This window comes from Ixodes scapularis, unplaced genomic scaffold, assembly GCF_016920785.2.
Source record: "Ixodes scapularis isolate PalLabHiFi unplaced genomic scaffold, ASM1692078v2 PGA_scaffold3__209_contigs__length_174095766, whole genome shotgun sequence".
Taxonomy (NCBI): Eukaryota; Metazoa; Arthropoda; class Arachnida; order Ixodida; family Ixodidae; genus Ixodes; species Ixodes scapularis.
In genome coordinates this window covers 18,619,601-18,647,460 of record NW_024609868.1, presented here as the reverse complement: position 1 = coordinate 18,647,460, position 27,860 = coordinate 18,619,601, and the positions used below count along the sequence as shown (strand labels likewise).

The following is a 27,860-nucleotide window of genomic DNA, read 5'->3' as shown; positions in this document are numbered from 1 at the left end:
GCACACATTGCCTCGGGGATAATGATCGTTGCGGGTTTCTCTGCGGCACCCTCCAGATTTGTTTTTTATAATTCTATTTTTTTTTCCGCCGAGAGAGGAGCACGAATCTCGCCGCTATGTACGCGAAATTTATGAATACGGCTGAATAATTACTCGGGTTTGAAGCTATACAGTACAGACCGACACCCACCCCCCCCCCCTTTTTTTTTTGTTACTTTACAGATGTGCATATTTTAGCACGTGTATGGTTCGTTCGCGACATTTATTTCCTATCGATTCGTAACCAGGTGCCAAACTATGCTCTTCAAACAAAAAAGAAAAAAAAAACTCTCGCACGACAAATTTGGAAAGCTTTGGAAAGCGAGAAATAGACTAAAAAATTAAGCTACCGTATAAAAGAGGGCTCTTTAGCACAAGCTAAGGCAAAGTAACTTGTTGTTGTTGTTTTTTTTTCGTCGTGTGCGATAACGTTTTTCGTATCATACGAAAACAAATGATATGCACAAAATCCCGACCGTCTTGTAACGAAACATATTTCTGCACTCAGACGCAAACCATATACCACGAAAATGTAGTTTCTAGTCCCCTGGGACTTCTAACCAGTATCAAACTAAAATATATAGAAAAGGCGAGACACAGAGACAGACGCTCTCGAACATGTCTTCATCTAACCGTTCTTCGACCCGACCTGGTGTTTATTCACGTATAAACTTGAACACTTCCCGGTGGACGTCGGTGTTTCGCTCCGAGACGTCTTCCCGGCGGCCCGAAGAAGCTACAATTCTCGAAACGGTTTAGAAGGTCCCTTTTCAGGTTCCTTTATACCGAATTGGAGTATAGTTCAAGCTATGTTTTGACAAACATACACCAACGCGTGGCTCTGCCGCCAAGCCGCTGAGGTGGCGCTGCTGCCACAGCGCCGCATGCGCGAACCTGGTTTCTGCGCATGCGCACTGCTCCCACCTGGCATGGGCGAACGCGGAATGGTTTGTAGACGGCGTTCTTACGTGTGCCACGCACACCAACAAAAAATCCTCCATCCAGCGTCTTCTATCCGCGCCTCCAGCAAAACGGACGTCACCTAGCGGAAAAACACCGAACTAGCTGGAGCAGGTCCTTTGACGATTTCTCCTCGTCTCTTGTGGCTTCCGTGATGACATGTTGTCGGTGGTTCGCGCGATGTAACAGTTGTCCCGGTGACTCTGTAGTAACGGTAGCATCAGTTTGTTACCCAGGTTGCTCTGCACGCAGCCAATACGTCACCGTGTGAACCAGACATTCCGCGTTCATCAACATTCATCAGCACCGTGGAAAGGCCAGGAGGCAGGTCGAATCATCTCTTCCTCGAAGAAAGTCGAGCCTCTGGAAGCTCGCTTACGCAAACACGTCGCCACAGGTTCGAAACGTGAAGGATAAAAAGCGGGGAAAACCATTTTGAGTACAATGCTTGCTCGCTGATGCCCCAGCGTAGTTCGTTGAGCTGGCACAATGCACGACACGTGTCCTGCCTGCCCGATAGTGGCACACCCTATAGGTCGCTGGAGTCGCGTATAGAATGTGCCAGGGAACTGTGGAGGTCCTATGAAGGGCAACCCTAGAGCCACCTAAAGGCGTAATGAAACGATATAAGGTCGGTATGTTCGTGACTTTACAGAGCTTCGTAACACCGAATCGAATGCTGAGGAAGTCGCACTTTTGAACCATGACGATCAGCAGTTTCGTCTGCTCTGTACAAGCACCAAAATGGCGGCGCCCACAACAACGTCGGGGAACGGAGTGCCGATACTCTATAAGCGCAGCACATCACCAGGCCACGTGGCTGCTTGTTCGGCTCCCATTTAAGGGAATGAACGATGCTCACATTTCTCGAATTTATTTTGCCGACTGCCATCGCTTAAGAAAAAAAAAAAAAAAAAAAAGCTAAGGCGAGTTTATTCGGTTTTTAGCTTTAAGGGGTGATTCTGAGTAGAATTTAGCAAAAGTAAAAAAATCGTTTCATGGCCACGCTTCAGAGTAGGGACACCTCAGTCATCTTGGTGCTTGAAACCATTGTTGTCAGTTAACCAAATTTTTATCTAAGATTCCGGGAAATGGTTTTCCGCTCATCAGAATATTAAAACAGCCGGTGACAGACCAACACGTCATCGCCCGAAGCTTCCACCGTATACCGCATATATCTATAAAATTCAGAAGGCCGTAATTTCGAATCGTTTACCGACCGCCAGTTGCGCCTGCTCTGCATTAAGTACCAAAATGGCGGCGCCCAGAAAAAAAAGTTGTGGAATGGGGGTACCGACACCCACCGCGGTAAATGAAGTTTGGTTTTGCAAGGGGCGCCATCTTAGAGGGGAATTTTCGCAACTCTGAGAAGGCCCGCGGCCTCGATCACTGGACCTCAGGCTCGAACCTCCGAACGCCGTTCCCGAACTGTGATGCATGCGCTCGTGTCCAATGGCTCGGTGACATGGCCTTTCCAGAGCCGCCCTTTTTAGCCACCAGCCACGCTGAACGAGGCTTCCTGTTTACTGCTCTGGGACCTAGGGTTCGGAGTTTTCGGTTTAAACCGATAAAAACCGATAAAAGTATGCCGAATCCATTTTCAGAAATTCGGTTTTAACCGAAAAAGGTCAGTTTTTATGTTCGGCGTTTTCAATTTAAACCTATAAAAACCGATAAAACTTCGTCGAATCTATTTTCTAAAATCCAGTTTTAACCGAAAAAGGTAACTTTGACCTTCCAGTCGTACCGCAGAGCCGTGGCGAAAAAGTGGAACGACAGTGTCTATCGAAACGTGTCCGAATGCAATGGGATACACGGACGGCATCACGACGTTTTGGTTTAATGTGCGCATCATTGATCGGAACGTGAAGTCCGACTTGCACCATGACTTCGCGTGTATACGTGCGTGTTTTCAAACTCGTAAGGAAGACTGACTTGGTGCAAGCTCTGCATGTTGTGTTGTGCTTCAAAACGTCGCACCGTGTCTCTTTCGGCGATCACAATTGGTTGATTGGCCGATTTTGGCTCAGGCAGCGCTTCATCTCCTCAGCCTGCCAGTGTCCAGTGTTAGCGTTTAGAGGACGTTCTCGAAGCTCAGGGTCATATTAAAAGGAAAGAAAGAGTGCGGATCAAGGAGGAGAACCTGGGAAAGTACATGTGTGTGTGCTATAATGAGATCACGTATTCCTGATGTACAGAAGGTGAAGTTCCATGCTTTTTGGGCATAGGCTTCGTATCTGACTTGTTTCAACTTGGGAGTTTTTTTTTGTTTTTTTTTTCTTTTACAATTGCACACATTTGCCAAATAAAGTGTCCATTTCTTTTTCAATGTATCTGTACCGTTATTCTTTGAGTGATTGCAAATATCAGAGCTACGTACAAGGATCATCTGATCCGGTGTTCATTGGAGTTTATTTTATATTCATAAAAAAAAAGCCGATAAACTTTTGTGGGCATAAATATACGCCGGAAAAAACCGAAAACTGAATTTTAAAATAAACACCAAAAAAGTACGCCGAATTTTGAAAAAATAGAAACCGAAAACGCGGAACCCTAATTATATTCTAAGCGTACTTTATTTTGTTTAGTGATTCCAAGCGGAGCGTGTCTCCAGATCATTGAGGGTCTGCGGGTCACGCTGCTGGTAACTCGCTTTGAGCCTTAATCTCACGTGCCCGTGGTATCCGACACTGCACAGTGCGAGACCGCCCTAGCAATCAGAGAAAGAGAGAAACGAAACAAAGAAAAACGTGACCGGGGGGGCTTATTAAGCGAGACCCCTGCCACGACTCCATATTTCATCGTCGGCTGGCTCTTGCGGACCGCCGAGTCGGGAGATCGTCCAATTGGACCCTGGGGGGCACGCTCGCTTCGCGATGCTCTTCCCACACAAAAATTAGAAAAGAGAGCCGCCGCGAGACTGTCGTCGGAAGTTCCAGGTTCAGTACCGCTCCCGGCGCTTGCTCCAAGGCATACCGCGGAGCAGTAGCGCGAGCTCCCATGAGAAAAAATCAGGGGGACGAATACATCCGAGCGCTGATCTTTGATTGAAATGATTAGCTGGTAAGGCGCAAACGCTAGCTGTCTTTTTCTCGGTCCGCTGTCGTGCCGGCAATAATGCGAATGCTTATCCTCTCGTACCTACATGTACATTTCTGCTAGTTATCTGGCCTATAAGCACGCGTAGGTTCAGCTCTCGTAGGCTAGCACAATTTGTATATGTGCATTTCTACAGCGGAGCTGTTAAGGACTAGTTTCCCCAGTATCGTGCCCGTCAGCAAACAAATGATAAAACTAAACTCTGGACAGCTACCGTCATCTATGAGCGACGGCGGTAACCAGACAACCGGCTTACCGGTTGTCTGGTTGCCGCCGTCGCTCAAGATGGCGGCAACCTCGCGACTCTGGCATGCCGACTTGCGGCCGGCTATTACTTCATTTCCACCATAGTCCAGCTTCGCTAGTCTTCCTTCTTCACCAGAGTGGAAAGGCTGGAAGTTTTTTTATCTAGTTACTATGGACAGCTCGCACTATAGATACTTCTTGGGGGAAACGGATCTGTTGATATATTAACGAAACATCACTGCTATATTTCACGTTAAAAAACTGTAGTCTATGATATTGTACTATACATTCTATTCCCTCCGGTCAGGGTGAACAAGAATGTCGTCTGCTCATCGGGCAGTGTCTGACGTTCGAAGGCCGCACGCCGGCGTTCGAACGTGATAGCCAGGAAAGACACAGACACTTCGCGTCTACCCACTAACCCTTCCAATCAGAGCTCAGCGCTCCAACGCCCTCGCGCGCTCTCACCTCCTTTCACAAAGTTACTCACCGCATATCGCTCCATGGAAAGTCAATCGGCGCTTCGTCGGCCCTTCGTACGGTCTCACAAGGGGGCGTGTAGTCCCCATGAGCGCTTCGCTTCATGCTGGGAAAACTGCGACGCGGTCCACGAAACCGCGGTGCCATACGGTCGTTCCACTTTCGTGATCTTCCAATCGCATACCTATACGAACCCGGAAAACTAGTCGAAAGCGATCAAGATAAGAGGACGAGCGGCAAAGCATTTTCCTTTTTGTCTTTCCTCTCTCTCTGTCTTTTTCTCCTACTAACCATGCGTGAAACGTGTGTAAACTATGCTCGCATGTGAGTAACCCCAACCGACTTACAGATAGAAAAAGAGAAGATCCCATTCGAGGCATGCAGTCCCACGAAAGAATCGAAAAGGTCAGCGCACGCAGGCAATAAGAGGTAGCGATCCTGGGCGTGTTGTTCTTGCGTTTGTCAACAGAAACGGAATCAGAAAGGCAGAGACTTTCGTTACATGCATCCCCTGCCTCGAATCGTCGAGAGTTTGTGTTATATATATACACTTCATCTGCAAGAGAATGCGCAGCGTTGTGCCCTTCGTAGCGCCGCACGCAACACGCGAAAGGAGGCCTGCTTCTGTGTCCAAAAGCATGCGAAGTTGCAGGCTGAGACTGGAAGTTCCGCCTTCAGCGCGAGCTTTCTGCCCTTACTAAAACAAGTGTGAACGCGTAAGCACGCGCAACCAAAGCACTGCGGAAGCCAGCGAGCTCACGCTGAAGGCGGATCTTCTTGTCTCAGCCTAAAGCCTAGTTCACATGCAGCGGTTTTGGCCCTAGAGCGGCGCGATTTCTGCCGTCGCGGCGATCTGGCCAGCACCAGCGGTTGCGTGGCACGAGCGCCGCGACGGCAGAAATCGCGCCGCTCCAGGGCCAAAATCGCTGCATGTGAAACACGCTTTATAAGGGTGAATGGAGTCTATAGTGGGGCTCGCGCAGGATACTCGACGTTCAAGCACGCGCTCGGGGACAAAATTATGTTTACTCACTTTTGAACACTTGGGGATGACTTTTTGGGGTGATTATATTCGCATTGTCCCCAACGTCACGCTTACTGACAGGTTAGTAAACGTAGAGGCTTATTATCGTCACGTACCTCCTCTGTGATTGGTTCTTCAACGTTCTTATCGGCCAATGCCGTTACATGATCGGCTGCGGAGAGATAACAAGATGACCGGGCCATGCCCTCCGCCGGGGACCGTCGGAAGGCCTGCACACTCTTTTCGTCGTAATCCCAAGGAACCGACAGCTTGGACACGAGTGCCGAGTCACTGTTCGACTCTTGTCCACCCGCTCAGCTTGCGTCGTCGTAGTATAAAACAACGTTTGGGGAAGCGAAGAGGGTTCAATTAAACGTGTTAGTTCACCACAGAACTTACGGAGGCCCGCCTCGACCGATGAATACATGTCAAAATAATCTGAAGCGGTTGGATTGGACGATGATTAGTAAAAAGATGAGAGGGGACAAGCCCTGTCTCCTTGTCCCCCCCCTCTATCGTTGTTTGTATCTATAAAAACGCCTGCAAACTTTTTTTTTTTTTTTTTTTTTGTTCGTAAAAACATTTGTTTTTACGAACTGAATCGTGTTGATTATTGCGAACGTTTCGTTCTTGAAAATTCCGCCGGTCCCGTTTCGTCCGAGACGGGATACGCGATGACGTCGGTTGTAGCGAATCACGTGATGAGTCTTTTAGTCGCTGATATCTGTAACGTCGGGAAGCACTGTTCCAGGTATCCGTTTCAAAGTTCAGAAAACCACAACCCGGCGTGCGACCTGCACAGCTCAGCACGCGCACGTTTGTCGCTCCGGAAAGCGAGAAAATCACGCGCCATAACGCGCGAGCGCTGAAAATGTCACCAGCCAGAAGCTGTTGTCAGAAAAAAATAAAACTTGGGGACAATTTTTCACCTTCCTTTTTTTTTTGGTTATGATGTCAAATTTTAAGGCTACGGGAGCGTTTGCGTTCGCGCATCTTGAGCGGCGATTAAAGTTGCGCACGCGTATTGTTCATATCTGAATAACCACCGAAAGTGGTCCCCGGGTATAGAACTGATCATTTCGAGGGACCAAGTTATATCCAATTCCTTTGCCAGGTATTGGTGATCTCGCACTTCATGAAGCTCTCCTTGAGCATGCGCTGTAAAAAAGAACCAGCTCACATATCGTACCCATCGTCGCAGTCTAAAAACACGGCGTTCGCTGCAGGCATGAGGACAGAAGAACTATCTGCCGACACGTCTCAGGCACGTTCGAAGATTATTTTTCTTTATACACGCTTGGAACATGTCTGTAGACAGTGTTTGTATGACAAACATGCCTCAGACAGTGCCTTCAATTCAGACTGTCTTCTGCACGATGCCTTAGCGGCGGGACCGCGGCATCGCATTCATCTCAGGCGGGCGCTACAATTAACCCTTCCAAAGGTATGGTCAGGGATATAGAACAAGAAAACGAACTGCTCACCAGACAGAAAACCTCCTCTTGGGGGCAGAACCTTTCTTGGCAAGCCCCTCGCGCACGGAGAGGTGTCGTCGCTTGAACGCCTCCATGACGACGGACACTGTTTTTTGTTCGGGATTTCCCCACGAGGCTCGGAGCGACGAAGATCACGACGAACAGCGGAACAACACGAGAGAGACGGTTCCCACTCAAAATCGATGGCGCGGCGTGTGCGGTCCACCGCAAGACCGCTCTGACCTTTAGAAGAAGCAGCGGAACTCGCCGATGCCGTAAAGCCTGTCGCGTCGCAAAAACAGTTTTGACGACGTCGTCGACGAACGCGGCCGGTCGATTCGACAGTTTCAGATTGTGACCGTGGTAGATAAGAGCGAGGTCGTAGTTTTTTTGTTTCCTAACAAGCTTTTTTTTTCCCCCGATGTTAGAATAGATACACCGAGGCGTTTCTTCTTTTCCTTCTGTTTTGAAGACCTGCGCACGACTTACGGAGCACACGGAAGTGACCGCAGTAATCTCCGCTCGCTTATCGCTAACGTCGTCCGAATAGACGTTGATGTCTTCGCGTTCGGAGACGCCGCCGTGGTTAGTGGACCCATCCGGAAACCGGCGACGGATTTCATGTCGGACGAGCTTTTAAAGCGTGTTAAACACACCACCCCTGCGACGAGGAACAAACTCGAGAGTAAGTAATACCTCGAGAGAAGATAAAAACCATATTAAGGAAAGAAAAGAAATAAGACTCGGTACGTCGTGACGTGTTTCAAGTCGAGGCAGACACAGGTGTAGTGGAAGGAGATACGACGTAGCGGAAGACGTGGACACAACTTCGACGTAAGATACAAATGTAGCGACGTTGGAGGATTACTCAGACAATATCAACGCCAGTCGATGGATGAATCACAGACACCGATGCGTCGCTGTCAAATGGGCTTTTCCGGGCTCGACGCACAGCTGCTGAGGATCTCAATCCAAAGAAGAATAAAAATATAGATAAAAAAAAGGGTACGAAGTAAGACAACGTCCTCCACGTCGCACGAGTCGAATCACTCGGTGAAGTCGACGAACGAAGGCGTCGTATATCTCGCCCTTTTGAATCTCGAAGACGGGTGACTACAGTTCGACGAACTCAGGTCTTGGCAGGTCTTCAAAACACAATATATCAATTCCGCTCACGATGCAGCAGACGCTATTATTCGTCTTAAACCGAATTAAAAAACAGTTCGCGCTATTGCTGAGGTAAGTGAACAAACACAAAACACATGGTCGCGACTATGCCGAAGAGTATGTTTCGCACTGAACGGGTCCAGCCGGTGTTTCGGCACACAAAACGACGACGACGCACACCCAAGAGTGCAAAGAAGGACTCTATAGGTCACAACGACACCGGCACAAGTCACGATGCGTCGATCCACCGAAACGACGAAACTCTTCCCAACTTGGCACGCTCAGCTCTGCCTGTCAGTTTCAAGTCGGCGAGGACTGACACGGCCCTCACAGGACAGGTCGGAGATCACGGGAACGCGTCTTCGACAATCGAGAAAAAAAAAAAAAGTGGAATAAAACAGCACACCGAATCTAGCAGCACTCAGCGCGTCGAGAAGGGTGGATCTCAGCGTCGGGGCGACGTCGAATGACACGAATCGGTGTCTTCCTCGTCGACCGGTTCATCGGCGGCCCCAGCGACCGGACGAGGAAGCGTTGGACACAGTGTCCGGAGTGTCCCGGCGGAGGCGGGGCAGGTTCCGTGCGGTGACATCGAGCGCGCCGACGCTTCTCTCGGCGGCAGAAGCACCGCTGCGTGCGCCGACCGCTGCCGCAGCCGTCGCCGCGGTCGGGGAAAGCGGCGGCGGCGGCGGAGCGCGAACGATCGCAGTGCTCCTGGCGGGGATTCCGCGCGGTGCGACTCTTCTTAGCTGAAGATGGAGAGTATGCGGAAGAGGGGCGTGATCCGCTACTGTTTCATTTTTTGTTCGCTAAATTTTATTCCGCTCGTCTTTGATTTTTTTACTGAACTAAAAAAGATGCCGGCGTTGTCAGACGAAGGGTCGGGAGAGTGCATTCCGTACCGAAGAAAACGCTAAAAGAGCCAATAAATTAAGAAAAAAAGAGAGCCACCCACGCAAAGAAAGGCGTAATAAAAGAAAGAAACAAAGAAAGAAAGAACGAGACAATTTGAGAAGCGAGGAGCGCAGCTCTAGGCAGTGCCTGCGCTTGTTTACAGTTCAAAAAGAAAAATAAATTTAGATCGCGGAGCGTTTCTCATTTCCCCCTTATCTGGTGAATTGATTAAAATAGGTGCATGGATGTTTGAGACCCGTTATAACTATTTTTTTTTTTTTTTCAGAACGAGAACGTTTTAAACCTAAAAGGCATATTTTTATTATTTTTTTCCTCTGACAACAAAATCTTGTCAGAACTACTCCGCGCAAAATATCCAACTATGCGCAAGAAAAAAAAAAGAAAAAAGAAAAAAAAGTGTTAACACCTGCATGAATACTTGCATGCTCGCGTCGCCATTTGTCAGTTTTTGTGCGCACGTCGCATGATACTGTGATCTCCTCATTAGCATTCAACAAAAGAAAACTCTACGGAAATCCCCCCCGCGCTTCAGCTACGCCACTAACACTTCGAGAATGACATGGGAGAGGCTAATTACGACGGCGTCGTTCGCACTCGCGATGAGTTCGACTGTTCTATAGTCGGGTGATCGCGCAATTTCATTGGCTACCCAGTCATGACCAGATGACCGGGCTTACACCGCAGACGATAGGAAACCTAATCGTCTATCCACACATACCGACAGCTTAATAAAATGCCGGGCGCGGCTTATCGTACGTTCCATCCTCGTGGTTCGCACATCAACGTGTACTTATCAAATAATGCAGTGATTTCATTGGCTGAAAAATGAAAAGCAGATACTGGAGACTCACATGCACCACCTGCGTTTTTTAAATCGTCAGTGACTATAGGGAGGTCACATTACTCGTATGAATATGGCAATAAGCTAAAAAAAAGTTAAGACAGAATGCACGAACGATGGATTACATTAAAGAGACGCTGACGCCCCAAAAATAGTAATCTTTTTTTTTGTTATCTATAACAATGCAAGTTGTAGTCATAGACACGCCAAAAAAAAAAAAAATATATATATATATATATATATAGATGCAAGGTGACGGTAGAAAACAAACCAGGAGGATTTTATTCGACGTTTCGACCTGAGGCAGGTCCTCGTCAGGAATGGTATATATATATATATATATATATATATATATATATATATATATATATATATATATATATATATATATATACCACACACTCTAAGAAACACCTGCGCGTCTACTTACCCGCAAAACACTCAGAGAGCCGATCTCTGCGATCTGCGAAATCAGCTCAGCGAATGATGAGGAGGAACATCCGTTTAGACCTCACAATTAAGTCTGCGCTGTGGCATTACACAATGCAAGCATGACGCTTTGCATTGCGTAATGCCAAAGAGCAGACATCCTTTTTAGGTCTAAACGGATGTTCTGCCTCATCATTCGCTGAGCTGATTTCGTAGATCGCAGAGATTGGCTCTTTGGGTGTTTTGCGGGAAAGTAGACGCGCAGGCATTTCTTAGAGTGCAACGCGAAAACAAAAATTTCCCTACGCGCGCCATTTTATTTTCTCCCGCTTTTCACCTCCTCGCTTCTTTTGATTTCTGACGTCATATATTATGAAATTTAGAAGGTTTGTAAGCGGCATTTCTATAACATTTATTAACGGCATTCGTAAAACAAGTTTCTTTTTTTTAACGCAGTTGCGAACGCACTACGGCTTTTCTTCTTGAAATACCGAAAATCGGAGTCCGGAGTGATGTCGCCTCCTGGCTTTTTATCCTCCCTCGGAAAACATAGCGGCGCTTGACGCATGTAGCAGAGGATGATCGGCGAGCCGGGGAATCGGACGAAGTTCTCTTTTTTAGGTGCATGCCCAACGACCTCCCAGGCTTCGAAAAGGAAGTCGTCAAACGGCCGAAACAACTGGGTCTGTGTATCGTATAGTTTCAGTTAAGACTCCGCCGGGGTAGCCTTTCAGGTAGAACCGGCGCGACGTGGTACCTCACGTCACTCACAAAAGTGTTGGCGGGACGCCGGCGAACACAACACTTTGGGCGGCGGAGGTGCGGTGACGTCATAGAAACTCGATTAGCAGGACGGCTCAATATTTGACGTCATAGCACTGGCGCGGATCGCGCGGGAACTTCAAATTTGGCATTTGAAAACTTTTTTTTTTTTTTTTTAAATTTTACGAACACTGAATTTTTAAGCTTCATATTTTGAGGGGAATGTCTAGGCATCGTTTTCAATCGTTTCAGACAATTTAAAAATATATGATTTTGACGTGTCACTGCCCCTTTAAGGTATTTTGACATCGTTTTAGAGGATAGAAAAAGACGCCCTGACGTGGCGAAAATTCCTGTCGTCCAATTAGCCCGTATAAACGTGAAAGGTCAAGTTTGGCGACGTGCATTACGGTGCGCGAAGAAAAAACAAAAAGCAAAAACGAGTGCATTTTGTTTCGCGTTATTCAGTTGGAGATACCTGCGTAGCCTTGGGTTACGTACTTGCGTGATTTTTACAGGGCCGGTCTTCCCCCGTCAAAATTTCGATTACTTAAAAAACAGTTTGAAAAGCTTTCACATCCGCCATATATATATATATATATATATATATATGGCGGATGACTCAACATTAAATTTGTAAGAAATTTTGAAACATCACGATGAGAAAACTGAGCTCTATTGCAGTGCATTTGGTAGCCGTCTATCCTTATTTGTTCAATTGCTTCGCAGTGCATTTGGTAGCCATCTATCCTTATTTGTTCAATTGTTTCGCCTATAACAAAAAAAAAAAAAAAAAGCCGTTGTCAGACGCAGCTTTGCAGATTACCAGATATTGTTCGGCTCTGGCAGAGTTCGCAGTTTGGCGAAATGATCGTGAACAATGAAGAAAGTGAGCAATCACCCGAGAGGTTGGAACAGCAACAAACCGACGCGCGCTGTACGTTCATTTCCGGAGAGGAGTCTGCGAAGTGTCGGAACGAGACGCTCTCCAGTATCCGCTTTTGTTTTGCTCCGCTTCGTCTAGCCTATTTCATATCTAGAAAAAACAAAAAAGAAAAACACTTTTGCGGTTTGTGGTTCATTCCAATTGGCAGCAAATGCGAGTTTTGAGCCCACTATTCCCCGCAGTATGCTTATGTATTTGTATGTTTGTTTCTCTTGTATCAACCGCAATTGAAAAAAGCAAGTTGAAGAAAAAAAAAATGTGATGGGGGTGTTTGCGCGAGCTGCACTGGGCGATATTAAACAGACCTTGTGATATATCGAGTGATGTCAAACATTTCTCGCCTCGAGCAATCTTCTCCCTAAATTCGTTTTTTTCCCCCTTCCTATACATACAAATAAATAAACGAACACAACGCACGACGCGATAAATAACGTTCGGAATTGCTCAGTGCTTCACCACGAAACAGCGCGGTCGGTGTGCGCGCGTTTCCCCCAAAATGGCCTCATCGATTCGGTATTCCTCCCTCCTCGCCTCCCAAAGACGCGCACCGAAAAACGTAAAACGCGCGAAACCGACTTCGCAGAGCCATAAACACAATCGAGATGATGTAACACCCTGTACGGTCGTTGTGCGTCTTGTATATAGAATATTTCCCGCCGCGCGTAGGAAGCCACAATCGCGCGGAGTTCGATCATATATTTAAAATTCTGGGGGCAAGAAGGCGAGCGACATTTATATTTGTCAGGGCTCGGCTTATACGATATCAAACTGCACGGGTAACTGGTCTAACCTATATGTTTCAAAGCAGGTGTGTGGTTACATTGGAAAGCATTGGCTGCGCTTTTAATTTTTTTTTTCCATTTTTGCGTTGGAACCTTTCGTTCTAAATAACCACAACAAATAATTTTTTTTTTCGATTGTTGTTTTTTGTTTAATTTTAGGATGGAACGCAAAGAAGGCTACGCGCCATTGAAGCTAGTCGAACCTTCGAGGGTCTCATGGGTTGACACAAATGTGCGGTATATGAATGTATATCACAAATCACGGCAACATAAGTAGAGAGTTTTAAAATGGGAAGCCCCTACGCCTAGGGCTTTAATACAGAGCTTGGGGCGCCGAACTCCGCATGCGCAGACGTTCTGCGCATGCTCCGTGGGATGCCCCAAGCTTGTCGGGAACCCAAAGCGTTGGAGATGTGTCGTATGTGATAAAATATTGTATTCTTTACAAAATAAACAATGAATTACGCTGCCATGCCATTCCAAGGATTAAAACAAAAAAACTAAAGCATAAAAAGCGGGAATCACGTCGTTCCTCAAACCAGTATTCGGCCTTAACGATCTATATACGTTCCGAAGAACACATTAGTGGAGTCAAAATATGGCTCCGCTTCCGCCATGAAACGAGCCCAACGATACATAAATACACGCCTTCGAGAGCCGGGCAACCAGATTTAACCACCACCGCCGAAACGACCAGTTAACCAAAGCAACCGCAAAAACGGCAAAAAAATAATAGAGGAAAATACTAGACGTTATACATCATCGACACCCGGAAACGTGACATTGAAAACAGGAAGAAGCTGCAGCTCTTGCAGAAAGATGTCTTTTACAAACACACCGAAAAAAAAACAAAAAAAAAAACGAGTAGCGGTAAGAAACAATAAACAACCGTGACTTCCTCCACCGTCGTAAAAACCACGCAGCGTGAGGAACAACACTGCATAAACAAAGCCGCGGCAAAAAACGTATAGTGTCTGCGAGATGCTGTCAGACTACGGACGGTAAAGACAAAAAAAAAAAAAAAAAGTGAAGGAAAAAAAAAGAAACTTAAGGAACACGTTGGAGGTAAGATGGCACAATATATATATATATAAATAGATAACAATCTTATTGATGGCAGCGTCGCACGCTGCCGCGGTTTTCGGGAACGAGGGTACACACCAGCAAGTCTTGCTCGCTGGAGGTGCACATCTCCTGTGTGTGTCCAGCCATGGCCTCCGAAATGTTTCGCGCGCTGGCTGTGCTTTTTAGGCCGTTGCATTCGCCTGTACAGAGAGTTACTGTGGGCTGCTTGGTGGCGCTCGCAACCAAACCGAACCAAACAGTACAAAAAAATAGCCGCAAATTATCATCATCATCATCGTCGCCAGTGCTCCCTGCTTCTCGCCGTGACAGTCAGGCCTTTGGCAAGGAAGAAGTTGATCGAAACATAAAGGTTCATCCTTTCAAAGCACGAAAGGTGTAGAACATATATCCGTGCGCGCAAGTGAACTTCAGAAAGCTTTTCTCATGCATGACGACAAAAATATTTCTATGCCTGTCCCGCCAGCCCAGACAGCATCCGCATAGGACAAATATAGATTAGCACTAAATCTTTCATTATGAGATATCATCCAGCGAAACAGGGCAAAGAACGGAGAAGCGAATAAAAGTTACGAACCAACAGCGATGGACTTACCTGTCCCTATTCGGATGATGAGAACAATGAAAATCCCAGCTTTACGACGCGGGTTCACACCTGACAGCTTGGTTTGAGGCACTTTTGTTTCAGTTTCTGGTTTGGTTATAAGAGTCACATGCGGAGATTTAAAAAACTGGCATGGCTCGCTTTTTTTCTGTTGGGCAGCTGTGCATTTAGACAGGCCTGAGCGCAGCGTGCGAAAAAATTTCGGAAGCCATGTTCCAGCGGAGGGGCGTTCCAAGGTAGAAATGTATAATTGTTACCCAGCAAAAAAAAAAAAAAAAAAAAAAGACTAAAAAAACACGTATGTTTTTTGAGAATTTGTAGATAGTATCGTGGCAGAACGTAAACATTTTTAACTGAAAAAAAAAACAAAAAACAATACAATAGGAGGAAGAGAACGAATTAATGCTCCATCGCCGAGGGCGCGTAGTGACTTTGCCGTTGCTAAAATTAATAACAATGCATTAAAAAAATGCTCGCAATTATTCGCGATTTTCAGCCACACATCGAACAATAAAAAAATAATACTTGACTGATAAACAGTGCCTAGCACATGCACGTGAATGCCTGTGTTAGCAGAATAATTCAGATTACTTTAATTTGTCGATTTTATTCTTTTTCCCATGCCTGCGAGTACTAAAAGGCATTAAAAAAATAACCTCCCGCTTCCATTTCCGGTTCCCGATCTTATATCGAGGTAAAGGCTTCTGTGTTCCTTCTTGTTTGCTTGTTTTTCTGCGCGATGATAGATCAACTAAAGCGCGAGCGCAAATTCTAGGGTTTGCGGGTTCCCCAGTGGAAACTATCCAGAACCCGAGAGAGATGACGAGTGAATAAGAAGATTCACGCGCCCAAGTCTTACACGCTGCATTTCTACTCAAGCCCGTCTGTGTTCCTTCTTGTTTGTTTGTTTTTCTGCGCGATGATAGATCAACTACGCGCGAGCGCAAATTCCCGGGTTTGCGGATTCCCCAATGGAAACTATTCAGAACCCGAAAGAGATGACGAGTGAATAAGAAGATTCCCGCGCCCAAGTCTTACACGCTGCATTTCTACTCAAGCCCGTCTGTGTTCTTTCTTGTTTGTTTGTTTTTCTGCGCGATGATAGATCAACTACAGCGCGAGCGCAAATTCCCGGGTTTGCGGATTCCCCCGTGGAAACTATCCACAACCCGAGAGAGATGACGAGTGAATAAGAAGATTCCCGCGCCCAAGTCTTACACGTTGCATTTCTACTCAAGCCCGTCTGTGTTCCTTCTTGTTTGTTTGTTTTTCTGCGCGATGATAGATCAACTAAAGCGCGAGCGCAAATTCCCGGGTTTGCGGATTCCCCAGTGGAAACTATCCAGAACCCGAGAGAGATGACGAGTGAATAAGAAGATTCCCGCGCCCAAGTCTTACACGCTGCATTTCTACTCAAGCCTGTCTGTGTTAATTCTTGTTTGTTTTTCTGCGCGATGATAGATCAACTAAAGCGCGAGCGCAAATTCTAGGGTTTGCGGATTCCCCAGTGGAAACTATTCAGAACCCGAGAAAGATGACGAGTGAATAAGAAGATTCACGCGCCCAAGTCTTACACGCTGCATTTCTACTCAAGCCCGTCTGTGTTCCTTCTTGTTTGTTTGTTTTTCTGCGCGATGATAGATCAACTAAAGCGCGAGCGCAAATTCCCGGGTTTGCGGATTCCCCAATGGAAACTATTCAGAACCCGAGAGAGATGACGAGTGAATAAGAAGATTCCCGCGCCCAAGTCTTACACGCTGCATTTCTACTCAAGCCCGTCTGTGTTCCTTCTTGATTGTTTGTTTTTCTGCGCGATGATAGATCAACTAAAGCGCGAGCGCAAATTCCCGGGTTTGCGGATTCCCCCGTGGAAACTATCCACAACCCGAGAGAGATAACGAGTGAATAAGAAGATTCCCGCGCCCAAGTCTTACACGCTGCATTTCTACTCAAGCCTGTCTGTGTTAATTCTTGTTTGTTTTTCTGCGCGATGATAGATCAACTAAAGCGCGAGCGCAAATTCCCGGGTTTGCGGATTCCCCCGTGGAAACTATCCACAACCCGAGAGAGATAACGAGTGAATAAGAAGATTCCCGCGCCCAAGTCTTACACGCTGCATTTCTACTCAAGCCCGTCTGTGTTCCTTCTTGTTTGTTTGTTTTTCTGCGCGATGATAGATCAACTAAAGCGCGAGCGCAAATTCCCGGGTTTGCGGATTCCCCCGTGGAAACTATCCACAACCCGAGAAAGATGACGAGTGAATAAGAAGATTCACGCGCCCAAGTCTTACACGCTGCATTTCTACTCAAGCCCGTCTGTGTTCCTTCTTGTTTGTTTGTTTTTCTGCGCGATGATAGATCAACTAAAGCGCGAGCGCAAATTCCCGGGTTTGCGGATTCCCCAATGGAAACTATTCAGAACCCGAGAGAGATGACGAGTGAATAAGAAGATTCCCGCGCCCAAGTCTTACACGCTGCATTTCTACTCAAGCCCGTCTGTGTTCCTTCTTGATTGTTTGTTTTTCTGCGCGATGATAGATCAACTAAAGCGCGAGCGCAAATTCCCGGGTTTGCGGATTCCCCCGTGGAAACTATCCACAACCCGAGAGAGATAACGAGTGAATAAGAAGATTCCCGCGCCCAAGTCTTACACGCTGCATTTCTACTCAAGCCTGTCTGTGTTAATTCTTGTTTGTTTTTCTGCGCGATGATAGATCAACTAAAGCGCGAGCGCAAATTCCCGGGTTTGCGGATTCCCCCGTGGAAACTATCCACAACCCGAGAGAGATAACGAGTGAATAAGAAGATTCCCGCGCCCAAGTCTTACACGCTGCATTTCTACTCAAGCCCGTCTGTGTTCCTTCTTGTTTGTTTGTTTTTCTGCGCGATGATAGATCAACTAAAGCGCGAGCGCAAATTCCCGGGTTTGCGGATTCCCCAGTGGAAACTATCCAGAACCCGAGAGAGATGACGAGTGAATAAGAAGATTCACGCGCCCAAGTCTTACACGCTGCATTTCTACTCAAGCCCGTCTGTGTTCCTTCTTGTTTGTTTGTTTTTCTGCGCGATGATAGATCAACTAAAGCGCGAGCGCTAATTCCCGGGTTTGCGCATTCCCCAATGGAAACTATTCAGAACCCGAGAGAGATGACGAGTGAATAAGAAGATTCCAGCGCCCAAGTCTTAACGCTGCATTTCTACTCAAGCCCGTCTGTGTTCCTTCTTGTTTGTTTGTTTTTCTGCGCGATGATAGATCAACTAAAGCGCGAGCGCAAATTCCCGGGTTTGCGGATTCCCCCGTGGAAACTATCCACAACCCGAGAGAGATGACGAGTGAATAAGAAGATTCCCGCGCCCAAGTCTTACACGTTGCATTTCTACTCAAGCCTGTCTGTGTTAATTCTTGTTTGTTTTTCTGCGCGATGATAGATCAACGAAAGCGCGAGCGCAAATTCCCGGGTTTGCGGATTCCCCAGTAGAAACTATTCAGAACCCGAGAGAGATGACGAGTGAATAAGAAGATTCCCGCGCCCAAGTCTTACACGTTGCATTTCTACTCAAGCCTGTCTGCGTTATTTCTTGTGTGTTTGTTTTTCTGCGCGATGATAGATCAAATAAAGCGCGAGCGCAAATTCCCGGGTTTGCGGATTCCCCAGTGGAAACTATTCAGAACCCGAGAGAGATGACGAGTGAATAAGAAGATTCCCGCGCCCTAGTCTTACACGTTGCATTTCTACTCAAGCCTGTCTGTGTTATTTCTTGTGTGTTTGTTTTTCTGCGCGATGATAGATCAAATAAAGCGCGAGCGCAAATTCCCGGGTTTGCGGATTCCCCAGTGGAAACTATTCAGAACCCGAGAGAGATGACGAGTGAATAAGAAGATTCCCGCGCCCTAGTCTTACACGTTGCATTTCTACTCAAGCCTGTCTGTGTTAATTCTTGTGTGTTTGTTTTTCTGCGCGATGATAGATCAAATAAAGCGCGAGCGCAAATTCCCGGGTTTGCGGATTCCCCAGTGGAAACTATTCAGAACCCGAGAGAGATGACGAGTGAATAAGAAGATTCCCGCGCCCAAGTCTTACACGATGCATTTCTACTCAAGCCCGTCTGTGTTCCTTCTTGTTTGTTTGTTTTTCTGCGCGATGATAGATCAACTAAAGCGCGAGCGCAAATTCCCGGGTTTGCGGATTCCCCAGTGGAAACTATTCAGAACCCGAGAGAGATGACGAGTGAATAAGAAGATTCCCGCGCCCTAGTCTTACACGTTGCATTTCTACTCAAGCCTGTCTGTGTTAATTCTTGTGTGTTTGTTTTTCTGCGCGATGATAGATCAAATAAAGCGCGAGCGCGAATTCCCGGGTTTGCGGATTCCCCCGTGGAAACTATCCACAACCCGAGAGAGATGACGAGTGAATAAGAAGATTCTCGCGCCCAAGTCTTATACGTTGCATTTCTACTCAAGCCCGTCTGTGTTCCTTCTTGTTTGTTTGTTTTTCTGCGCGATGATAGATCAACTAAAGTGCGAGCGAAAATTCCCGAGTTTGCGGATTCCCCAGTGGAAACTATTCAGAACCCGAGAGAGATGACGAGTGGATAAGAAGATTCCCGCGGCCAAGTCTTACGCGTTGCATTTTTACTCAAGCCCGTCTGTGTTCCTTCTTGTTTGTTCGTTTTTCTGCGCGATGATAGATCAACTAAAGCGCGAGCGCAAAGTATGTTCGTGACGCGAAAAACATGGTTTCTCTTCACGCATAACAGAGTGTTTCTTTTTTTGTAAAAGGTAAGGTTAGACGTTTTTTCTTTTATTGGTACTTACTCCAATTGACCTGATCATTCAGACAGTTGATGACGTGGGCGCGGTCGAGAGATGACTGGCCAGAAAGAACTCACCTGTAAAGAAAGAAAGAAAAGAAAGAACGTTCGGGTCAAGCGATGCTCACGGTAAAGAGAAGTACATTTTTCATTTAGGCAGAAATAAACGCGGCTCGTTTGAATTCCTTAGAGCCTCACTTGTTTCCCTCTCCGAGACGTAACAGCTGGCGTGGCTACCGGTTATTCAACGAGTTTTTATTATTATTATTTTGCCGGTTGTTTCTTCGATTTATTTCGTAAACAGCATCCCCGGCATTTCCGTTACGGAAGGGTGAATTTTTCTTCCCGATTCGCTCGCCCGCCGGCGCACACGTACAAGCCCGTTTCGCTTAGACCATTGGAGCGAAGACACGATAATGCGTTTATATCTCATTTTCATTTTAGATTACAAAAAAAGAGAAGAGTCAAGAAACGGGTTTTAAGCCCGTTACTACGTTTCCAATCTGAAAAAAAGTCGAAAGTGCAATAAAAATAAATTAAAAAGGGGAGGGAAATAAAAAAGAAGGAAAAAAGATGTTGCGTTTCCGCCTGATTACGAGTCAGTCCAATATGAAAGCATTTCCTTTCTCGTAATCGAAAAAAAAAAATCTTTTTAACTTTTTTTTTTTTTTTTTTTTTTTTTGCAGGTTAAATTTTTCATGTTTTCCATATATAACGGTCCTACTGAATTATTAGATTAGAGAAGACAAAATAATGCACTGCCGCTGAAATCAGCTCCTTCTTGTTCGGGCGAATTTGGAGGTGGGCCCGTGCGCAGCTCTTCGAACGTTTAACGCGCTCAATCGTGTGAGTCTATCGTGTTTACACGATAGACTTCGCGGAGAACACATATAAGGTAACATTGCCTTTCCATAAGAAACATGGTCCCGGGCATTATGTACCTTGTCGCGAGAAAAAAAAATGTGTGTCCCACCAGCTGCTAAGTCGTTTTTCTTTTAGTTGCACCGTGGCACGCTGCCGGTCAAACCGTGGCAAAAAGAAAACAATAACTTTTGTCCGTTGGTTTGTGGATTGCTTTCTGTGTAAGACACACGAAACCATCGAACACGTCTTCTTCCACTGTTGGGACGCTGCGTTCTTTTTTGAACATTCTGCAAAGGACTGTGAAAGAAGATGTGTTATTTACCCTAGGGTGCCTTCATGTGCGCTGCGCATAGAGTGATGCCAACTGCCTGTTTCCCTTTCCCACACCCTCTTCCACCGCCATTTTGTTCCTCTCATTGTTTCCCCGTGCGCGGGAAAGTGGCCTTTGTGTCCATCGGTCATCCCATCCGAGGGGGAAAATGCTAATCCTCCCTCCGTGGGTTCCACAACGCTGCTCCGAACTTGTGAGATAAGGTGCTTGTTTCTGGGAGGGTTATAAGCCCCACGGATTATCGCCGAGAACCAAAATGGCTGCTGGTTTGTCGGCGAGTGGTATTACAAAGGGTGGCATCACCCTAGCAAAGCGCACATGAAGGCTCCCTAATTAACCCAGTACCCTATTCGGTTCCTACCAGTTGAGAAGAGCGAAATGTCCCGTATAATGTTTTCATTGTCCTTGGACTGTTCAGTATTTGGAAAGCGAGGATGGAATTTCGGCATGCCGACCCCAAGATTAAGTCTGTGCATAGCACTACCTCGATGTTGTCGACGAGGTTCAGTCTGTATACTGCCGAAGTGCAGAAGCTGCACCCAACTGGGCGCGCTTGTTTTACGAAATTAAGAACACGAGAGAACTTTAATTTCGCCCACAAGAAGTGGGGCGAGCAATTGTCATGACGCAGCATTTTGTGTTGCATTGTTGTGTACAATAAAGTAAATATACGTAAGAAACATGGCGAATAACGCCAAAAATATTCTTCGCGAAAAGGAAATTAGCGCAGAATGCATTCTTTTGCAGGAGGACGTTATTTATTTATTTATTTGCTTATTTATTCAAAATATCCTCAAAGGCCCTCAAGGGAGGGTATTACATAGGCGGGGAGAGAGAGGGGGGGGGGGGGGGGGGGGCACGTACGTATGCAGCAGGTAAATAATGTCAGTATATGACTGTAAAACAAAATCAACGCAAGAACGCGAAAACGATGAACAATATACACTCTAAAAAAGTTCGTGCGTCTACTTTCACGCACAACCCTCAAAGAGCAAGTCAGCGCAACTTATGGAGGCAGCTTAGCGAATGACAATGCCGAAACATATGTTTAGACCAAAAAACGCAGTCTGAGTTGTGACATTAAGCAATGCAAAACGCCACGCTTGCGTTGCTTGATGTCACAACTCAGACTGCGTTTTTGTGGTCTAAACATATGTTTCGGCATTGTCATTCGCTGAGCTGCCTACGTAAGTTGCGGTGATAAGCTCTCCGAGTGTTGTGCGGGAAAAAAGACGCACGGGCTTTTTTTAGAGTGATATATATGTAAGTGAAGTAGAGATGAGTAGGGGGGAGAAGAAAACAAAACAAAGAAACTATATGTTACTGTCAGTGCTCACGAGTTCTTGAAATTTTGTTAGATCATCTTCAGTCGGCTCGCTATGTGTGCTGACAGGTTATTCCAATCGATCGTTGTTCGCGGTATGAATGATTGTGTATAAAGAGATGAAGTGCCATGCGATACCCTTACTTTGTATACGTATGAGTGATCCCGGCGTAAAATAGTAATGTGAGGCACCTGAAGGAAATCATCGTGAAGCGAGCCATGATGATGAAGTTTGTGGACAGATGTTAGACGAGCGAGCCTACGGCTATGTGATGAAGCTTGCAATTGAGCACGACTTTTTTTTTTAAATTTTGTGACACTGGAAAACGGTGAATAATCTAAAAAATATGCTAAACGAACAGCTCGATTTTGAAGGGATTCAATGGTATTTATAATAGGCCTGGTCCGGATTCCAAATAGCAGAAGCACGTTCAATTTTGGGGCGGAGGAGTATGATGTAGGCAAGTTTTCTTAAGTGAGCAGAAGCCTCTCTAAGATTGCGCCGGATGAGTTCAAGTGAACGATTAGCAGATGCTAGTGTGAGATTAATGTGGTAGTGCCATTTTAAATCAGGCCCAACATGGAAACCTAGGGACTTATACGAAGAAGTGACTTCCACGACATTGTTATTTAGAATGTATGAGATTATAACTGGAGATGAGAAATTAGTAAATGACATACTCTTTGTTTTGGAAAGGTTTAGTGTTGTTAACCAGGTTGAACACCATGCGCTTATTGCGTGAAGGTCGGACGCGGTAAAAGGCCTTAGAAAAAATATAAAAAAATTACGTCAACCTGAATTCCAGCATCTACAGATGAGTGTAAGTCCTGAACAAATCCAGCGAGTTCAGTGTCACAAGAGTAACCCTTGCGGAAACCGTGCTGCTATTTGAAGACCATGTTATGGCCCTTTAGGTTGTTCATGACTTGAGAATGTATGACGCGTTCCAGGAGCTTACAGATGGCTTAGCGAGATGGGTCGATAGTTTAGTAGGGACGATCACCGGATTTAAAGAAAGGCATAACTCAGCTATATTCCAATCTTGCGCGATTAAAACAGTTGATAATTGTTGTGAAAAAAGAGGCTCTTACGATCTCAGAGTTACTTTGAGGTGTATTTCTTTTTTTTAAGTAACCAATCGTGATCGGAGGTAGAAAAAACATATCTGGTCCGTAAGCCATTCGGATAAGCTCCCTCTGTCGATCGCGATGATTGGCTATCTGTGTGCTCGCAGGGAAAATGGCCGTGCAGGGTTTGTTGATGAACCCTGCACGTCCATTATTTTAATTTATTTTCTAATAATGATGTCCTCTCCAGGACAGAAATCGGCACTATAATCGAAGTAAGCCGAATATATATATATTATTTACAAAGGGCCCCAGAAGTGTTAATTGAATACCGATAAAAGCCACCTAACACTCTGAGCAGTCGGGTTATTTTAGACAATTCAGAAACTATACGACACTCGCTACTGTTAAACATACAACTATGACAAGGAATTCAGTTGGATACGGACATTTTAATGTATACGGTAAATGAGTGAATAGCGAGCATAAACTGTGGACAGGTGGTTGTTATTTATCCACTGATTTCTACGGCACACGGAGCGATTCCAGGGAGGCATTTTTTGACAGCCTATGGTTCCGCGTCTGTGTTTCCGTGCGACCATTGCGCGCAGTGTTGCCAGTAAAGTGTTATCAGTAAAACCTTCATTTCGGGTAAACCGCCAACGCACCAGTTCCAATAAAATAGCGCATTGTCATGCCTAGCTCTAACAATGTTAAGAAAACCGGTTGTCCCCGCAGCTTTCTCTTCCACTGTTGCGAAGGTTATGAATGAGGCAGTGCTATTCGATTCGAACCGACATTCGCACACCCTAAATATTAGGTTACTGTATTGCCCAGTGGCATACAAGCTTGTTTTTGAGTGGGGGGCGAACCAGACCAGCCCCCCCCCCCCCCCCCCCCCAGGGGCCGCCCAAGGGATACCAAGGGCGGTGCCCTTGGTATCCCTTGGGCGCCGCCGGCCAGTGTTTACCCTGCCCAGTGGCGGCTGTTTCAGGGGGGCCAAAACACCTGCCTTGCCCCCCCCCTCCCCCCCCCCCCCCCCCGGTTGGTACCTTTCAAACTACGTTGCTCCTCACCTGTTGCTTTTGCCTAACACGTTTTCACTTGAAAGCAAATGATTCAGATTTATCGACAACCCCCCTCCACTTTTCAAAAAAAAAAAAAAAATGGTATTACATACAATGTCTTGTCAAAATGTTTATTGATTTACGAACGCGAAGTGTACACATTGAGTATATAAGCCTGCCCAAGTGAAAAGGAAAATGCGCGTTCCCTTACAAGCGCAGAGCTTGCACTATTTATGCAACTGAATTCCGCCGCACTAAGTAACCACTTCGGAGCTTCGCACAGCAGTTCCCTTCGCATGCATTGCTTCGGCTCGTCGTCGTATCGATTCCTTGTTTCTAAAAGCGTCGACGCTCCAAAAAATCTTTACAAAAAGTTTTTTTCTTCTTTTTTTAAGATGGTGCGTACGTTTCTAAGCGTATACCAGCTCCCTTATCTCCCGTACGCGTTTCCTCACTTCTGCCGAAGTCGCAGACGATAGCAGCGATTGGAATGTTCTCGAACAACGCCACTCGCTGTGAAGTCTGCGTCACTGGAGTACCGTGTATGGTGAACACGGCGTCTCTTTGTCGCATATAATTAGCATAGTCCCCCATCAGCAAACTCACTCGCAGAACCATTAGAATAGCCGTTAGCGTCATTACCGTCTTCAACATCACCCTCCCTTAACGTTACTGGATTAGCTGAGTTGTGGATGTGTGGAACTCCCGCAGAGGGGCGTACCGCCCCCACTCCCTTCAGTTTACCTCCCGTCATTTGAAGTGCCATCTTATATTTTCGTTACAAGACTGCGCGTTCCATGCAGTACGGTGAAACACCACCTAGACGCTGTGCTTCGAAACGTACGTATTTTCCGTATTCCGGAGGATACGCTGCAGTTACCATAGCAGCCGTCCCCCAAGAGACGGCGGCGCGTCGAACGACGGAACACGAGCCAGGGGAGTGGGACTGCTACTCCTATATACTCCGTTTCACCTTATACGTCAGAGTGTGTGCCTAAATGTTTCCGCCGCTTCGCTGTTTAGTGTGGCGACAACGTTTGTGATACCTGTTGCAGACAACGAAGTGTTGCCTACGTCCTTACCATAGCAACTTCCGTTGTTTTCGTCGACCATTTTGTCACACTCGCCGGTCGTGCGCTCCGACTACGCCGCTAATCCTCGTTAGGGATAGGGAGCGCTCACTGATCTCGTTCCGCCGGCCAGGTTTCGGCGTTCAATGCCGGTCTGTTGCGCTCCATTTTGTCGGGGGGCTGGCGTTTCGATAAAAGCAACGCACGCTTCCAGCTCGCAACCTCAAAATATGAAACACCCGAATAAAGAGAGAGACAGCCACGACGACCGCCATGCCGCTGAGCCTCCGACTCCTCATATGAACGGAAACGGAAGTGGCCTCACAGTGCTGCCGGTGTTTCGAGGCTACAGAAACTCAACGTTGTTTATGCTTAGCGAAATAAGAAGTGGGAAAAAAATGGCGGTGGGAGAGGGTCTGGGGAAGGGTAACAAAGAGTTGGCTCCACCCTAAAGCGGAGCGGAAACATGCAAGCATCCCACGTCCGAGCGCAGCGGATGCTACGAGCCATCGGAGCCAATCTAAAGCCGTGTGAGTGTCACGCGACTTTGGAGAGGGGGCACAGCAACTTGCGGAAAGCGGTTACGTCCACAGAGTGAGATTGGCAGGGATAGCTCGTAGCGTCCGCTGCGTCCCGACGTAAGGTGAAAAGGAGTACAGCAGTGTCTATCCGCAGTTCTGTAACTAAGATAATCTAGTAACGTTGAACTCCCCAGCGCTATATGAAACGTCACCATAATAACAACGATCGCTCGCATTGTTGTGATAATACGAAAATGCAAGGCGGGCGAACGAGACAGAGGAGCGAAAGCAGCCCCTGGCTCGGCTGGCCGAAATGCGGTGTAAGAAGCGGCAAGCCGACGCCAGTCTGCGTGCGACAAAGGCTGGGGCAAAACAAACTTTAAAACCCGCTTCGCCAAAAAAAAAGTAATAAGAAATAAAAGAAGGTTCACTGGTGCATTCTTATGGAATGGGTTAGCATGGCCCTTGGTAAAACACCATACACGTCCCCCTCTGGGAAATGTCAACACTGAGGGTCATGCTAACGCATTCCCTATAAGAGTGCATCAATGAATCTTCCTTTAATTTTATTTATTTCAATACCCTAAGGGCCCAGAGAGCTTAAAAAACAGCGTTACATGCATGCTGTGACGAGTTTCTGCAGTTGAAACTGTGTTTCCCTCACGGGACGGGGCTTGGGAAAATTGGATCCTGCGCATTGCCAGGGCGATGCGCATGCGCGGTAGGATGCCCCTCACTAAAGAGACGCGAGCCTAAAAACCTTCCAGGCTTTGTTGAGGCGAATCCTCATTTTTGTTTGTGCGTATACACTTTACTTATTTGTAAACACCGAGACAAAAGAGGGGATCCCTATAGGCCGACACAACAATCGAATTCGTGCCCTTTATTGTGTTTTCATTTTAGTGTTTGTATTGATACAGCGGAAACTTTCGCCCACTCTTTCTCCGCCGCAATATTGGGTTACATCGACATCAATCCTCCAAAAACCGCCGCAGGAACGAAACTTTATACCACAAGGGGATTTTCAGAAAGATGCCACCGTCTGTGGCCGGAAACGAATGAAAATATCAAGAAAAAAATAGAGAAGGAAAATAAAAATAAACCAGGGTGTTGTTGGATGCAGGCTAAAATATATTTCGAAAAAAAAAAAAGGGATGGGAAATCGGGACGCGACGTTTGTTATTCAGCATCTTTGAGGGGTCAGCTTTCAAGCCATGACGACAATTTAATGATGGCGAAGGCATATATAATGAGTCACAAAAACCGGCTTTTCAAAGAGAGATGTCCCGTCGCAACATGAGCCCTCTTTTCATTACTCTCGAATATTCGGTCTCGCATTTTATATACCCATTCTGAAATGTGTGGCCACAAAAACGAACCGCGCTTGTCCTTACGAGTTAGCAACTCCTAGACTAAGGAGGGTGCAATAAAGGCATATCGATGTTTCCTCGCAACTCCAGAGGAGACGACGCCGCCCAGCGGCAAAAAAAGAAAAAAAAAGGACTTTTAGAAAAGGGGAGCACACGTCTGGTCGAAATGTGAAGCGAAAACTTCCGCGGCCTGGCGGCGAGAACGGGAAACGGAGGAACGGGCATAAAATGCACACAGCTGGGGTCGCGAATCTCGCGAGATGGACCTGGCCAAATATCACAGAGGTGGAATGGACGAGTCGCTTGCCCAGTCGCGTGCGAAGAGCGAGCGTTAAAGTATGAGCCGCGTGTAAGCGATTTGGCGAGCGACGAGACGAGCGACGGCGACCCACTTCGCCCTCGCTCGGAGAGTCGCGCGACGAGGCAAACCGCATAAAAGTGACAGGAGCAAGCGACCAAGGCGATGAGCGATGTTTTCTGGAAATCCGAAAACCGAGCGGCGCGACGAGCGACAGTGAGAAATTTTCGTCGCTCGTCTCGTTACTCGCTAAATCGCTCACATGCTGTTCAGCCTTTTGGAGG

General features: G+C 46.6%; 1 protein-coding gene across 8 annotated transcripts in view; it reads right to left on the bottom strand.

Annotated features, from left to right (window-relative positions):
• The window catches only part of LOC8041312 (rap guanine nucleotide exchange factor), a 397,988-nt gene that overhangs the window by 202,501 nt on the left and 167,627 nt on the right, over nucleotides 1–27,860 (bottom strand). For 2 of the 8 annotated variants that reach the window (XM_042292318.1, XM_042292320.1), the window contains exon 1: nucleotides 7,333–9,113. The exons of the other annotated variants lie outside the window; for them this stretch is intronic. In XM_042292318.1, the coding sequence (XP_042148252.1) occupies nucleotides 7,333–7,418 (86 nt within the window). In that variant the 5' untranslated portion in view covers nucleotides 7,419–9,113. Of the gene's footprint in view, nucleotides 1–7,332; nucleotides 9,114–27,860 lie in introns of those variants that run through there. 8 annotated transcript variants of the gene reach the window in all.